Here is a 14807-nt window from a genome sequence, read left to right as displayed (position 1 = left end):
GCAGATATTGTGTGTTCTGTATATGTTTTAGTATCGCTTAGGATAATGTTTTTTCGTCAAATGGGACTAGCAGACGAACTTTTGCACCCGTGTTCCAACGTTAAAAACTGTATGAAGTTCAGTTTTCTGGGGAAAATAGTGTATGAAACCCCTTTATGTTGTTTAAATTGATGAGATATGTGCATTTGGTTGCGTGTGATCTGTTTATTAAATGAAATATTGTTGAAAACTGACCGTCGGATTGCAGTCTGTTGTCGAAGGAACTGAGTGAAAAGAAGGGGAACTACTCTTGTCGCTAGACAAAGTATGAGTTACTTGCCTTGGGAAATTGCTTGTGATGAACGGCTTGACGGCACGGCAGATGAGATTCAGAAAACAACCGAACTCATGGATTTTATATGGAGATTCATGTGTTCAGGCCTGTAGTTGTTAATTTAAATGCGGTATGTTTGTATTGTTTGCTCCAGAGATGTATACTTCGTACATTAGAGCGTTCGGAACTTTTCAGTCGCAAAAAGTAGTACCGAAACAGAACAACCTCTCAACCCATTGCACTATCGAGGATTCAGGCTGTTGCTGGGTCGTTATTTGTTTGGTTGCTGGGTCATTATCGAAAAATAACTACCCCTACAAGTTTACAGAGGTAAAGAAGCAAAGGGGGGAATAAATGACCTTACTGGGAGAATGCAAGTTTCCAGTACAAAGGACTTAACATTTCTTACATACTGCTTGACTAAAATCTTTATAAAAATTGACTATACTCTATTACCTCTACATAGTGGTCAGTACTCTTTTTAAATGGCAGGTAAATCTGGTACAGAATATTATGTACAGTAGTTTCTGAAAAGTACAGATGGAAAGTGCATAGAAACAACATTTCAACCGGTTTATTACCACGGCATTACGTATGATGTGTAAAGTTCATAAGTGGTTTTTAAATGGTTTTTCAATCGGACGAAAACAAATTTGTTTCCCAGAGTCAACTTTGTGCAGACGCTCCTCTGTGTCCGAACACCCCCGTGTGCACGCATGCGCACGATAAAGATCCCAGAATCACAGCGAAAGTCCCAGTCCTTGGAAACACGAATACACACATCCAAAAAAATTAAGCCCCGGTGTCCGATCAGCCAACAGCCCAAAAAGTAACCATTACAGCACTGACCCAAGACGACCCAACCCGGTCCCGGTCCCTAGCCCATTTTAGGTCTCCTCTACACGCTGCCAAGCCGGGTGACACTGGAATACGCCGCGTCACCGCATGACGTCAAATGCATCAGCTGTTCGCAGTGAGTATCTCCAGAAAATCGCCTCTAACTTCTTCCAAATAACATATCATAACATTGCTGTTGTCTTCACTTTAGCATAAGGTGCTATAGTATCCTGGAATCGATTCATTTTGTTCCTCCGACATATGCGTGGCCCTCGAAGTAAGATTATGTACACTTTTCAAGCACATTCAGTGTAAATTTAGGCATTCCTCAGTTCGTATGGAAAAATAACCTCACGGACAAAGCTGCAGATACCTGGAGAGTAATTAAAGGCCATTTCAAGATACGCACGTCACTTTTTGTTATTCAAGTTGGTATACTTTGATCACAGTTCGTGAATTCATTTGGTCACCGAAAGATTTCACGGGTGTACGCCGCGTCACTCGCCGGGTGTCTGCCCGATCACTTTTAGCTTTGCCATGGGTGTGCGCCGCGTCAACAACTTTCGTTTCTACTTGGCCATAGTTTATCGTTTAATGGTGGTATTGCGTACTTTTTGATACAAGCTGAACTCAGGAAGTACATGAACTGATCCGTGTATGAGTCTTTTCCATTTCATTACAGATGGAATTGTCCGCTGTCACCCTTGATAGCTTCTTGGATGTAAGTACTGAAGAAACTGTTCAAACGCAACCACTTCAAGATCTAAGTGAGGCTATAGGCCTCCCAGCCATGACGTCAACGCCGACAAAGAAAACCCGAGTTCGGGAACTTTGCCAAGATTGTGGAAAAATCTTTTCACGAATGTCCAGTCTTAAAGAACACAGACGCATGAAACATGATTTTGCGCAAGGGCCAAGGTACTCCTGCCAACATGCCAAAACGTTTATGAATAGATCTGACTTTCACAGTCACATCAATGCTCACAGCGGTGTCAAGCCTCACCTTTGCGAAAAATGCAACGAGTCATTCCAAAACAGACGGAATCTCACCAGACATGTGTGTCTTAATGCCCCGAGAGCAGCTCATAACTGTAGCACCTGCGACAAAACATTTCATTCTACACACCTGCTTCATCAGCACATGCATTCACATGACAAGGAACCCCAGTTCGAGTGCTCCACGTGTCACAGAAACTTCAAGTTTCTCCAGGGACAGAAGCGCCATGAGAAGGGGAGATGTCCCATGACAAAAACAACAGTGAATGTATGCAAAGAAGACTAACTGCAAAGATTTCAGTTAGATTGCGATTGCTGTGATTTCTTTTGTTTATTTTATTTCTTTGTCAACAAGGAAGACAATCTGTATTAATCTGAGAACATTATTCCTTTGTTGGTGGGGAGGGGGACTTAAGTTTTAAAAGAGTAAATGCTGAAATAGCTAAAAGAAATCCTGCTTGTTTTCAATACGATCGTTTTACATTCGCTAGTTGTTTTAATTTTGATCGTTTCTTTTTTCTTTGAACACAACTGCAAATAGTTTCACTTTCTTTGAATTTATTACTGCTTCTTTCACTGTATCGGGAATAGACAAGACGCATGACACATCAGTAGTTTGGTGTGGTTGTCATAAGGCAGGAGAGGTTTTGTTTTGTCTTTATGTGTTTTATTATTTGCATCCCAAGAGCAACTTTCGTGTGTGCTTGGGGGGGGGGGGGGGGGAATCCATGACCAGATATGCTGAAACAAGAAAGAAAAAGATGTTATCTTTTGGGGATTTATAGAATGAACAAAGAGAGAGAGAAAGAGAGAGAGAGAGAGTTTTGAGTTGAGTCTGTCCACAATTACTGGAAAACACACAACTGCTGTGTTATGTTCTCTTGATCTTGCATAAAAGTGACAAAAAACATCCAGCTAAGTCATATTTCTGTGGAGAGCTGTTTTTCGCATCAAACTGCCACACACAGACCGACAGACACAGAGAGACCCAACTATATTATTTTGAAGTACTTGACGCGGCGCTCACCCGATCGGTGACGCGGCACACACCCATGAAAAAATAAAAAAGGATCCGGCGCACACCCGACAAAAACTTGGGTGACTTCAGAAATTCATGCAGTGTAATCAAACTACAGCACTATACGTCTCAACAAGTGACTGAACTATCAATAAATGACCATCGAACGTTCTCCGATTGTCTGCAGCTTAGTTCGTGAGCTTGATTTTCCATGATAATCGTGGAAAACCTAGATTTAAACAGAATACGCTTGAGAACTGTGAATAATCTTATATCTACGTCCACACATGCGTCCGAGGAACAAAATGAATCGATTCCAGGATACTATAACACCTTATGCTAAAGTGAAGACAACAGCAATGTTATGATATGTTATTTGGAAGAAGTTAGAGGCGATTTTCTGGAGATACTCACTGCGAACAGCTGATGCGTTTGACGTCATGCGGTGACGCGGCGTATTCCAGTGTCACCCGGCTTGGCAGCGTGCTCTAGCCGCCAGCAGCCAGCTGTTTACTACTCTCGGGTCACGGGTCAAAATGTGTGTGTCAGGGTCGTTTTACTTGAACGTCTCCGAACGTCTGTGTATCGAAACACAGATACACGCACTCCATGACTCTGTAAGAAGACAAAACATATCGCTAGGTTTCATTTGTTTTTGATGAATGTATGACCTTTCATGAAGTAGTTTTGTTTTTTGTTTACTTTTGCCAGTTTGCCAGTTGTGGTTTTTGGAACTTTGCAAAGCAGTGTCGTGTCGTCTGTTTAGGTCTGGGGAAACGCCAATGAAAAGAGCCGAAGAATCCCCGAGCGTTTCTATTGGGTTTGCTTTTGATTATCCATGTATAACCTTCTTCTGCAACTATGGTAACCGGGGATTTATTGCGTGGGGAACATGAGATTTATTTCCCAGGTGCTTGTGAATGAAAACTCGTGAAAATGATGACAATGCCTTTTATTACCCCAGGTGCAAGGAGAGTGGTTCGTCAATACTCTTAGTGATTTACCAATTACTTCTTTTGTCTACATTTAAACATCTTACTTCCCTTTCTTTGTTACATCTGACCATTAGCGCGCTCTGCCGGACATGAGATTATTGTTCGTACAGATAATGATGTTTCTGTCCATTCTTAAGCATTATCGTGCAAGAATGGAGGAACTAGCTGAGGACCATAGAAAGTTGGTTAAATCTGGGTACTGGCATTACAAAAAGAGTCAAAAGTTCATTAGCAGTTCAGCTACTGGCTCTGTTGTTGTGGTCGTGGTTGTGTTTGTTAAAACCCCCCGCGGGTTAGGGGGAGTCCCATATTGGTTGGGACTAGAAAAAATTTACCCGATGCTACCCAGGATGTCGTAAGAGGCGACTAACGGTTCTGTTTCTTCTCTTCTTTTGTCTTATTTCTGCCTTACCAGTCCTTTCACCTATATTTCCTTCCAAGAAAACTCTCCCTACTATTCCCTCCAGTTTTCCAATTCTTTTCTTGTTGTCTTATTTCTACCTGACTGGATCCATCACCTTTATTTCACTTACCAAAAGTCTTCTTTTCCACATCCTTATTTCTCTGCACCCCGCATGTCGTATGAGGCGACTAACGGATTCTGTTTCTCCTTTTACCCTTGTTAAGTGGTTCTTGTATAGAATATAGTCAATGTTTGTAAAGATTTTAGTCAAGCAGTATGTAAGAAATGTTAAGTCCTTTGTACTGGAAACTTGCATTCTCCCAGTAAGGTCATATATTGTACTACGTTGCAAGCCTTGGAGCAATGTTTTGATTAGTGCTTTTGTGAACAAGAAACACTTAACAAGTGGCTCTATCCCATCTCCCCCCCCCCCTTTCCCCTATCCCATATCCCCCCTTTCCCTCGTCGCGATATAACCTTCGTGGTTGAAAACGACGTTAAACACCAAATAAAGAAAGAAAGAAAGTGTTTGTTAAATGAACACACCAGAAGGGGAGTATAACTTCTATCACTCGCACATTTCTGTTGTGAATGGTGAATGATTTTCATCATTTAGGGGTTATACTGAGCGCTTTTGATGTGTGTTCTTTGTTTGTTAGTTTGTTTGTTTGCTTGTGTGTGTGTGTGTGTGTGTGTTTATTTTGTTGGTTGTTTATCCTGTGTTGTTATTATTGTTGTTGTTTGTTATCATCTGTTATGTGACTTGTTCAGTGTTTATTAGATTTATTGATTCTTTGATTCTTTGAAGCAATCGATTTTAAATTGCACACCAAAAACAAACAAACATCGGCCCTTTCATCCGTACACTCACACCTGTACATAACACCCCCCTTCAGCTCCCCCTACCACTGCCACGCAACCAACCCCTTCCTCTTCTTTTCCACCTTGCCATTCTCGATTTGGTAGGAAAATCTAAACACCTCCACATCTACAAGTCCCTTTGGAGACGCTTTCTGTGGGATAAAGCATGATGAGGCAAATGAATTACTCACTATTCCTCAAGAGACAAATTCCGAACATAACTCGGGTTTGTATGGGTTGTGAAAGAGTGAATACCCTTGCTTTTTACTCGGACAAACATTGGAGGAGCCAATCATCAGGGAGGGGTGTGTAGGGACCACATGGTAAGGAGCCGCACGTGTGAAGTTATTCGCTCTTTCCCAGCCCAAACAAACCCGACCGTTGGAATGCTGATGATTCAAGAGTAGGCTGGATTTTCTTCCATGGATACATTGTTGAAACATAGTCTGAAACTAACTCAGCATAATTTATTTAAATGTGAACAGATTACAAACTAAAATCTGCTCTATTTCCATGTCAATTATGTTCAAGTGCCACGTCAGTTACACCAATGCCACGTCAGTTACATTGAAATGCCACGTCAGTTACATTGAAGTGCCACGTCAGTTACAACAAATCTTGGTACATTTAGGCTTTCTATATTCCTTGGGTGAATATTCAAGAATACCCAAAATTTTGATTTTAATGTTCCATTCCTTAGTTCAGGATTAAAACAAACACTATCAAAACGTAACTGACGTGTCTTTCACCTGGAGTGATCTTTCCTATCCAATTTTGCCAACAATAAAGCTAGCAAATCTAAACTAAGTATGCTTTATTGAAAGGATAGACTGTCTGTCCTCTATTGGAGTGAAAAAGTTTTAGAAAAAAAACTATAAGATGGTAAGAAAACAGTTTATGTGACACCCACCTTTTCTCTGCTCCTCCATATATTTTTACAGCTAAAAACAAAATGGCTGCCATCAAGGGAAATCACTCAGATGAAAAGTTCAAAAGCCAAGATATCTGAAGCTGAGTTATCTGTTAATTATACTGTAGTAAGAAATCAATCCTAACTTCAATATGAAATTTTACTCCAGGTGATCACTTTTTGTTGGAATTGCCCTACTACGAGCAAAAGAAAAAGAATCAGTGATGCATGTGCTTTTGATGTGATCTTCGTTGAAATTATGATGACTACAAAAACTGACTGATGTGTTTTGTTTGTGAATGATGGATATATGTGCATGATTGCGTTTCGCAGACACAGTTGTCATGTGCGTTGTAATTGGCGACGAATGCTGGATGATTACTATTTTTGTGCCAGGATTACTATTTTTGGGCCTATGAGCATTACTCCAAAACACTTATGGGGGTAAACAGGTCTGCCGACGGAGTTATTCCCGTAAATCATCTATTAAGAGACGTTTGCAATCGTTCACATTAAAATATCTCACAATTGAAACAATGCAAGTCCTTTTTTCCCCGTGAATATATTCAATCTTGTGAGTCGGAATAGATCCGTTCAAGCTTTTGTCTTCTTCTTCGTCGTTCACTAGAAAGCTTTTGTCTAAGATCACCCTTTCCTTTTTTTGTCAAAGACCGTTATGCTTATTTTCGGATTTATGTTTTGTTGAATTCCCGCTCCATTTTAAGACTCACTCTAGTTGAAGACCTGATTTTCTCAGATTTTTGGAGGTTGTTTGTTTGTTCGTTCATGGGCTGAAACTCCCACGGCTTTTACGTGTATGACCGTTTTTACCCCGCCATTTAGGCAGCCATACGCCGCTTTCGGAGGAAGCAATTAGCTGGGTATTTTCGTGTTTTCTATAACCCACCGAACTCTGACATGGATTACAGGATTTTTTTCGTGCGCACTTGGTCTTGTGCTTGCGTGTACACACGGGGGTGTTCGGACACCGAGGAGAGTCTGCACACAAAGTTGACTCTGAGAAATAAATCTCTCGCCGAACGTGGGGACGAACTTACGCTGACAGCGGCCAACTGGATACAAATCCAGCGCGCTACCGACTGAGCTACATCCCCGCCCCTTTGGAGGTTGTGAATGGTGTTTTTTTCTGTAGATGTCAAACAGTTAGTTGTAGATAGTATTAGGTTTTGCTGCTGCCTGATACCTTTTTCAAGCCGAACAGCAGACGATGTGTGTTTTGCTTTTTGGAACAATTAACAGCTATAATTATTGCCACAGATAAGCAGACACATCTATAGATTAAATGTGTGAAATGCACTTGTGTCCGTACGTACCTACAACTTTGCTGAGAAGGACAGACAGGGAGAATGTCGTGGGTGAGTTTTGATTTAGTATAACAAACGACAAGTGCCTTGTTCAATGCAATGCTTATTATTCTCTCAGGTGCCCGAATTCCGCATTGCTCTCACTTATAGTCTTAGTTTATAATGGTTACTTCCCTTTATTTGATAACGACAACTCCATTGATTTTTGTTGTTGTTGATTTTTGTTTGTTTGTTGGTGCTACTGTTATCAGTGTTGAAAAGGAGCATCCAGGGGGCAGCGCTAAGTCGGCGACACACAGACGTGAGATCAAGTTGAGCAGTATTCTTTCCCTTCAGCAAGACATTGAGAACAACGCTCATACAGGTCTGTCTTCTTCTTCTTCTTCGTTCATGGGCTTAGACACTCATGTTTTGCACGAGTGGAATTTTACGTGTATGACCGTTTTTACCCCGCCATTTAGGCAGCCATACGCCGCTTTCGGAGGAAGCATGCTGGCTATTTTCGTGTTTCTATAACCCACCGAACTCTGACATGGATTACAGGATCTTTTCCGTGCGCACTTGGTCTTGTGCTTGCGTGTACACACGAAGGGGGATAAGCCACTAGCAGGTCTGCACATAAGTTGACCTTGGAGATCGGAAAAATCTCCACACTTAACCCACCAGGCGGCCGCGGCCGTGATTCGAACCTTCGACCTTCCGATTAAGAGGCCGACGTCTTATCACCCCGCCACGGCGCCCGTCATACAGGTCTGTCATTCCTTTCTCATGACATTTTCCCTTGGGAGTATATTGTAAAATGATGGCGCTAGTTATATTCCCAAAAAAGCATATCTTTGAAATTTTTAATCCAGGCTTTAAACTTTTGTATAACTATTTTTGTACGATAAACATATTTCGAACACTTTTTTAAGCATTAAAATGTTACCAATGTCATTTCCAGAATGTTCACATTTGCACGTTTAAAACGCCGGAAATCCTCGGTTTACGGCGTCGTTGCTATAAGTACTGGTTCAAAGAAGAAAAGTTTGGAGACTTTGTGTTATTGTTATTTTGAAGCAAAAACAGGTTAATATTAGTGTTTAAACAGGATATTCTTATCTATGGGCCCTGCAGAGTTTATAAGAGTGCTATGTTGCAAATTGGCAACAATTATTGTGTGGTAAAGTTCATTGTTAATGGTCGACACTCTTGACATTAACATTAGTGACATTTGAGCCACGGTGACATCTGAGTGGCTTTGGGCGTATAATCGTCTTGGAAGCCACAACAACATTGTACAGCTGGGTTTTGTGTTATTTGTGTGCTCTCTCTCTCTCTCTCTCTCTCTCTCTCTCTCTCTCTCTCTCTCTCTCTCTCTCTCTCTCTCTCTCTCTCTCTCTCTCTCTCTCTCTCTCTCTCTCTCTCTCTCTTTCTATTGGATTGTGTGCGTACGTGTGTGTATGCATGTATGTGTGGCATGGTGTATGTGTGTGTGTGTGTGTGTGAGTGGTGTCGAATTTTCTTTTCCCATATACATTATATTGACATGTCATGTTCAATGTTTTATAATTCATTAGATATTCGTATAGGTAATGTAGTGGTTTGCAATACTGTATGATTAGCGTTGACATGGATAATGTATAACCATTTCTCGGGTGTTTTTTTTTTTCGTGTCGGTTTACAACTGTCTTTTTTATTGTCTCCATCTTTATGTCTTAGTTTAAGCAGGGAGAGATTGTAAGACTAGGCGTCAGCCTTTAATCTCCATCCTTGAGTAATAAAGTTGGAAACCTGGAAGAATAAGGTTTTAGAGTACATCCACTTTTCTCTGACACACTCTCCCTGCATGTACCTCGTTTTTGTGAATGTTTGCGGCTCTTAAGTTGAAAAGTTACTTTGAGGGAAGGGAGCTTACTGAGTAGTGAATGTTGCCTTTCTGTGCTTTCGTTTTGTGGTGAAGTTCTTTCCCTTCTTTCGTTTCTTTTGACCTAAGGCTTACAGACATGCCATTGCTGAGTTCGTGGTGGATGATGACTTTGCAGCACATCTGCTGCACCTAAAACTGAATAGATTTGTTTTACCAGACACAGGTATTTCTTGTTTTAACATGTCAGTTTTGGTGATCTGGCAGGTTTTCCTTTTTTTTTACACGAAGTGTGTGTGTGTGTGTGCCGTTGTGTGTGTGTATGTGCGTGCGTGTGTGTGTGTGTGTGTGTGTGTGTGTGTGTGTGTGTGTGTGTGTGTGTGTGTGCGCGCGCGTGTGTGTGTGCGTGCGCGTATGTTTGCGTGCGTGTGAACGCCAGGGCTGCGAGAGTTGTTTCAGGATCACACGTTCGTAGGCTGTGTGTCCGAAGAACTGGCACTGGTTCAGCACCAGACCAAGCTCTACCTGGTCAACACACACCGTCTCAGGTGAGCATACTCGAAGTCAACAATGTTGACAGATATTTTATCTACACAGGCTCTGCAAGTTCAGGTTTGTTAGGACTAAAGTATTGTCCTCTTGGTGAAAGTGTCTTTGGATAATGAATACGAATTTCAGTAACCTTATTGGTATAGTCAAGAGTTCACGACTTACAATACAATACAATACAATACAATACAATACAATAATACTTGATTATCTCAAAAGAGGAATTACATGGCAGTGTGACTTAATTCTCCCTCTGTTGCCATTTAAGCAGATTGAAGGACGCGCTTTTGTTTTGAAAATACAGAAAAGTTAGTCTCAGTTTGCTTTTCTCTCCATTACTTGTAAGTTTCATAAGTTAAAGTAAATGTAGTTAGCATGTATCAGGCACTCAATACTTATTCTGTATTTTCAGCAAGCATCTGTTCTACCAGCTGATCATGTACGACTTTGGAAACTTCGGCGTCCTGAGATTATCTGTGAGTTTTTGTTTGTTGCCGTGGAACCCCCCTTTTAAGACCTCCAAAAATCTGAGAAAATCAGGTCTTAAAAAGGAGGAAGTCTGAAAATGGGGGTAATTTTACAGAGGTTATGAACAGAAAGTCTGAGAAAACAAGGTCTTAAAAGGGAGGGAGTCTTAAAAGGGGAGTTCCTCTGTAGTTTGATTGTTTGGTTATTTGTTTGTTTGTGGGTTTTTACATTTAGTCAAGTTTTGACTAATTGTTTTAACATAGAGGGGGAATCGAGACGAGGGTCGTGGTGTATGTGTGTGTGTGTGTCTGTCTGTGTGTGTGTGTGTAGAGCGATTCAGACACAACTACTGGACCGATCTTTATGAAATTTGACATGAGAGTTCCTGGGAATGATATCCCCGGACGTTTTTTTCTTTTTTTCGATAAATGTCTTTGATGACGTCATATCAGCTTTTTGTAAAAGTTGAGGCGGCACTGTCACACCCTCATTTTTCAATCAAATTGATTGAAATTTTGGCCAAGCAATCTTCGACAAAGGCCAAACTTCGGTATTGCATTTCAGCTTGGAGGCTTAAAAATTAATCAATGACTTTGGTCATTAAAAATCTGAAAATTGTAATTAAAATTATTTTTTTTATAAAACGATCCAAATTTACGTTCATCTTATTCTTCATCATTTTTTGATTCCAAAAACATATAAATATGTTATATTTGGATTAAAAACAAGCTCTGAAAATTAAAAATATAAAAATAATGATTAAAATTAAATTTCCGAAATCGTTTTAAAAACCATTTCATCTTATTTTTTGTCGGTTCCTGATTCCAAAAACATATAGATATGATATGTTTGGATTGAAATCACGCTCAGAAAGTTATGATATGTTTGGATTAAAATCACGCTCAGAAAGTTAAAACGAAGAGAGGTACCAGGCATGGTACTCTTCCGCCGATCGGCGGAAATCCGCCGAAAACGAAAATCCAAAAAAATAAAAATAAAAAATAAAAAAAAATAAAACAAATTTGCTGATTGACTTGAGATGATTATTTTTTCTTACTCAAGCCTTGTTATCTTTCACTTATATCCCTCTCAGCTTCGAGAAGAGGGCACTAAACACATTTGAATTAGTAAAAAGTCGTCAGCTTCAGGGGGCGTTGCCCCCTGACCCCCACAAAGGGGCGCTGCCCCTTGACCCCGCCAGGGGGCCTAAGCGGCCCCCTGGACCCCCGGCTTTATTTCAGCTGAAATTGCCATTCCTTCAGTACCATGCCTGGGTACAGTAAAGCGTGCTATGAAGCACAGCACAACCGCTGCCGCGCCAAACAGGCTCGTCACTTTCACTGCTTTTGCACTAGCGGCGGACTACGTTCAGTTTCATTCTGTGTGTTCCACAGCTTGACTAAATGTAGTAATTTCGCCTTACGCGACTTGTTTTGTTTTGTTCTTGAAGGGATCTATTGTTTCTGCAGGTTTTTGTAGAAGACATTGTAAAGGCTGCCAGCTGCAGACTGATTAGTTGTTTTGAACAAGAATGCAGAATGTTCTGGCGACACGATCCAGTCAAATGTGCGTGGCAAGATTTTGTGAAGTCATCAATTCACATTGTGACAGAATTGATGAGATTCGTTTCGATGTAATAAGTCAACATGCTCAGGAATCGTATCTTTTGCAAACATCTTAAACTCACGTGCACACGACTGTTCAGATCTGTTCTGACAAGTTTTATCGCTCAGTAATAATGCAGCCAGTCAAATTCTTCCATGAACAAGTTGGCGTCTTTTGACGAAATAACATTCCCGATCAAATGAAATGATCATGTCACAATTCGAAAAAAAAATATGCACCGGATGTCACGTTTTAATGACGTGTTTCCGCCCTTTACACACTATCCGTCCCTTTCGTAAATTAAGTAATTCATGTGCACAGTTATGGCATTTATGACGTCATTACTTTCTTTGGATGATCTGCCCCCTTTTGTGACGTAATGAGTACATTGTGCACAGGAGCCGGCGCCAGTGTATGACCTGGCGATGCTAGCCCTGGACAGTGAGGACAGTGGATGGACACCGGCTGACGGTCCCAAGGAGGAACTGGCCAAATACGTCACCGACTTTCTTATGACTCATGTGGACATGCTATCGGACTACTTCGCTATGCAGGTTGATAAGGTGAGTTGGGGGCTGGGTGAGCGGGAGTGGGTGCTGTTGTGGGTTGGCTGCGCCGCGCCGGCTTAAAATTGGTTCATTACTGCATTTGGCGACGTGTGATAAACAGACTGTGTTGCAGATTGTGGGAATAAAATTAAAAGGTTCTGTTCATTTTATCTTATAGAACTCAGTTGGACTCTGTGAATTACTTGCTCCGCTTACCTAGTAGGGCTGAATAAGAAGTGATTAACTTGTCGACGATTAGCGATTTATAAATTCAAGTCTTTCCTACAAATTAGTAGGCTGTTTGTTAGTCTTCTTTGAGCGAAAGGAGATGAGGCGGAGGGGAATAAAACTGTTGGATGTTATGTTCGTTTCATGAACTCATGTTAGCATCCTCTTATTCGTTCCCTGACCAGGAGGGAAACTTGCTGACACTACCAATGCTGCTGGACAAATATATCCCACCCTTGGCCGGGCTTCCTATGTTCATTCTGCGGCTGGCGACGGAGGTATTTGTCTCTCAGTCTTCTTGTCTGTCTGTTGCTTGTACATTTGTGTGCTCTAATAGGTTCTATCTGTGTCTGCCTTCCTGACTTTAATTATTTATTTATTTATTTATTATATTTAGGGTATTGTATGTTACATACATAGTAGAGCAGAAAGAGAATATGTGTTTATATCGTTTCTGGTAAGTTTGCATCGCAGTGTAAGACATTTCTTTATCATTATAGGTACATTCAGGGTTTGTTTGGGAAGGAAAAGGGCAGTTGCATAATAACGCGTGAAATGAAGATTTTATCGGGGTGAAAGTGAGACTGCAGTAAGGGACCTTGATGTAAGTATAATGAGAAAAGAAAGAGTCGCATTAAATCCTGCACTTGCGGCATTAACATGTTTTTAATTTTGCGGCAGGTGACATGGGACTCTGAGAAGGAATGCTTCAAAACGTTTGCCAAGGAACTCAGCGACTTCTACGCCGTCAAAAAGAACCTGTACGCCGAGGTCACGGCCAAGGACACTCAGCAAGGTCAAGGTCAGGGAGAGGGGAGCAGCCAAGGTGAGGCCAAACAGGAAAAGGGAGATAAGTGGCAATGGGCTGTGGAGCACGTTATCTACCCTGCTTTCCGTTCGCTGCTCATGCCTCCCAAGTCTGCGTCAGAAGATACCAGCGTGTTGCAGCTTGCCAACCTTCCGGATCTCTACAAGGTCTTCGAGAGATGCTGAACCCGTGAGGGTTTTGCAGGTGGCAGAAGATACAGTAGTGCTGTAGCCTGAATGGTTTTTTTTTTCTTTTTTGTTTTTGTTTTTCTGTTGGGTTTTTTTGTTGTAATTGTATTTTTTTTGTATTAGGCCTACTGTTGTATGTGTTTTAGTTGATTAGAGGTACCGTCCTTCCCGTGTACATTACACATCATGCACACCGCCACAGATCTGTCCAGGCTGTTCCATGGAATAAGATCATGCTTTCACTTGGACACTAAACAAAAGTCAGTTGCATGGTAAAAGTCGGTGAAGTGTGGGAACTTTTTTGCTGAGTCAATTGAAGATGTTCAGAAGTAACTCTGTCAAGGTTTTAGCGGTTGTGCAAGAGTCGCTTTTTTTTGGAGTGGCCAATACTGTCTCGTGAGATTGTTTGCCTCAGTGTTTCCAAGAAAAGCAACTCTTCAACAACCCAAGCAAACTCGACAGAGTTATTTCTGGAATTGTTGTAGCAGGCGCCGATTACGAAACTAATTCTGCAAGAAAGTCCGCTCGCACAGTAAGTTGACAGGTCATTGAATTTAAGATTGTGTTCACGCTGAAGGTTGCCTTTATCCCATGTAAAGGCCTGACTGTCCAGATCTGCTGTTAAAGCTGACTGGTGGGTTACAGGTCTGTAATGCGTGCGCATGCAGGAGAGAGAGAGAGTGCAAGAGATGCTTCTCATTTTGTATGATGTATGCCTGGGCTTGAACTGGAAAAAACAAAGCATTCCTATTCCAGGAGAGACAGTTGAGCAGTATGCTGGTTATATGCTCTGTGTTTGAGTTTCTTGGTGTCATCATGTGTGTGTATGAAAAGATATACTTCTCGGAGTTATACCTTGTATTTGTAGCTTAGCTTAAAATTAAACAATTAAAGCATTTATGTTCCAAA

The 14807-nt window shown here is 41.2% G+C and overlaps 1 protein-coding gene across 1 annotated transcript in view; it reads left to right on the top strand.

Annotated features, from left to right (window-relative positions):
• Positions 1–14796, top strand: part of LOC138981854 (DNA mismatch repair protein Mlh1-like) — a gene marked incomplete in the record, with an annotated part of 185759 nt that extends 170963 nt beyond the window's left edge. Inside the window, 6 exon segments of the mRNA XM_070354963.1 lie at positions 7910–8022; positions 9944–10052; positions 10466–10529; positions 12525–12689; positions 13088–13180; positions 13584–14796. Coding sequence (XP_070211064.1) covers positions 7910–8022; positions 9944–10052; positions 10466–10529; positions 12525–12689; positions 13088–13180; positions 13584–13895 — 856 coding nt within the window.
• Positions 14797–14807: the final 11 nt, after the last annotated feature.

This window comes from Littorina saxatilis, linkage group LG12 (genome assembly GCF_037325665.1).
Source record: "Littorina saxatilis isolate snail1 linkage group LG12, US_GU_Lsax_2.0, whole genome shotgun sequence".
Lineage (NCBI taxonomy): Eukaryota > Metazoa > Mollusca > Gastropoda > Littorinimorpha > Littorinidae > Littorina > Littorina saxatilis.
The sequence above is the reverse complement of the archived record's forward strand: the minus strand, read 5'-3'. Positions and strand labels throughout refer to the sequence as shown.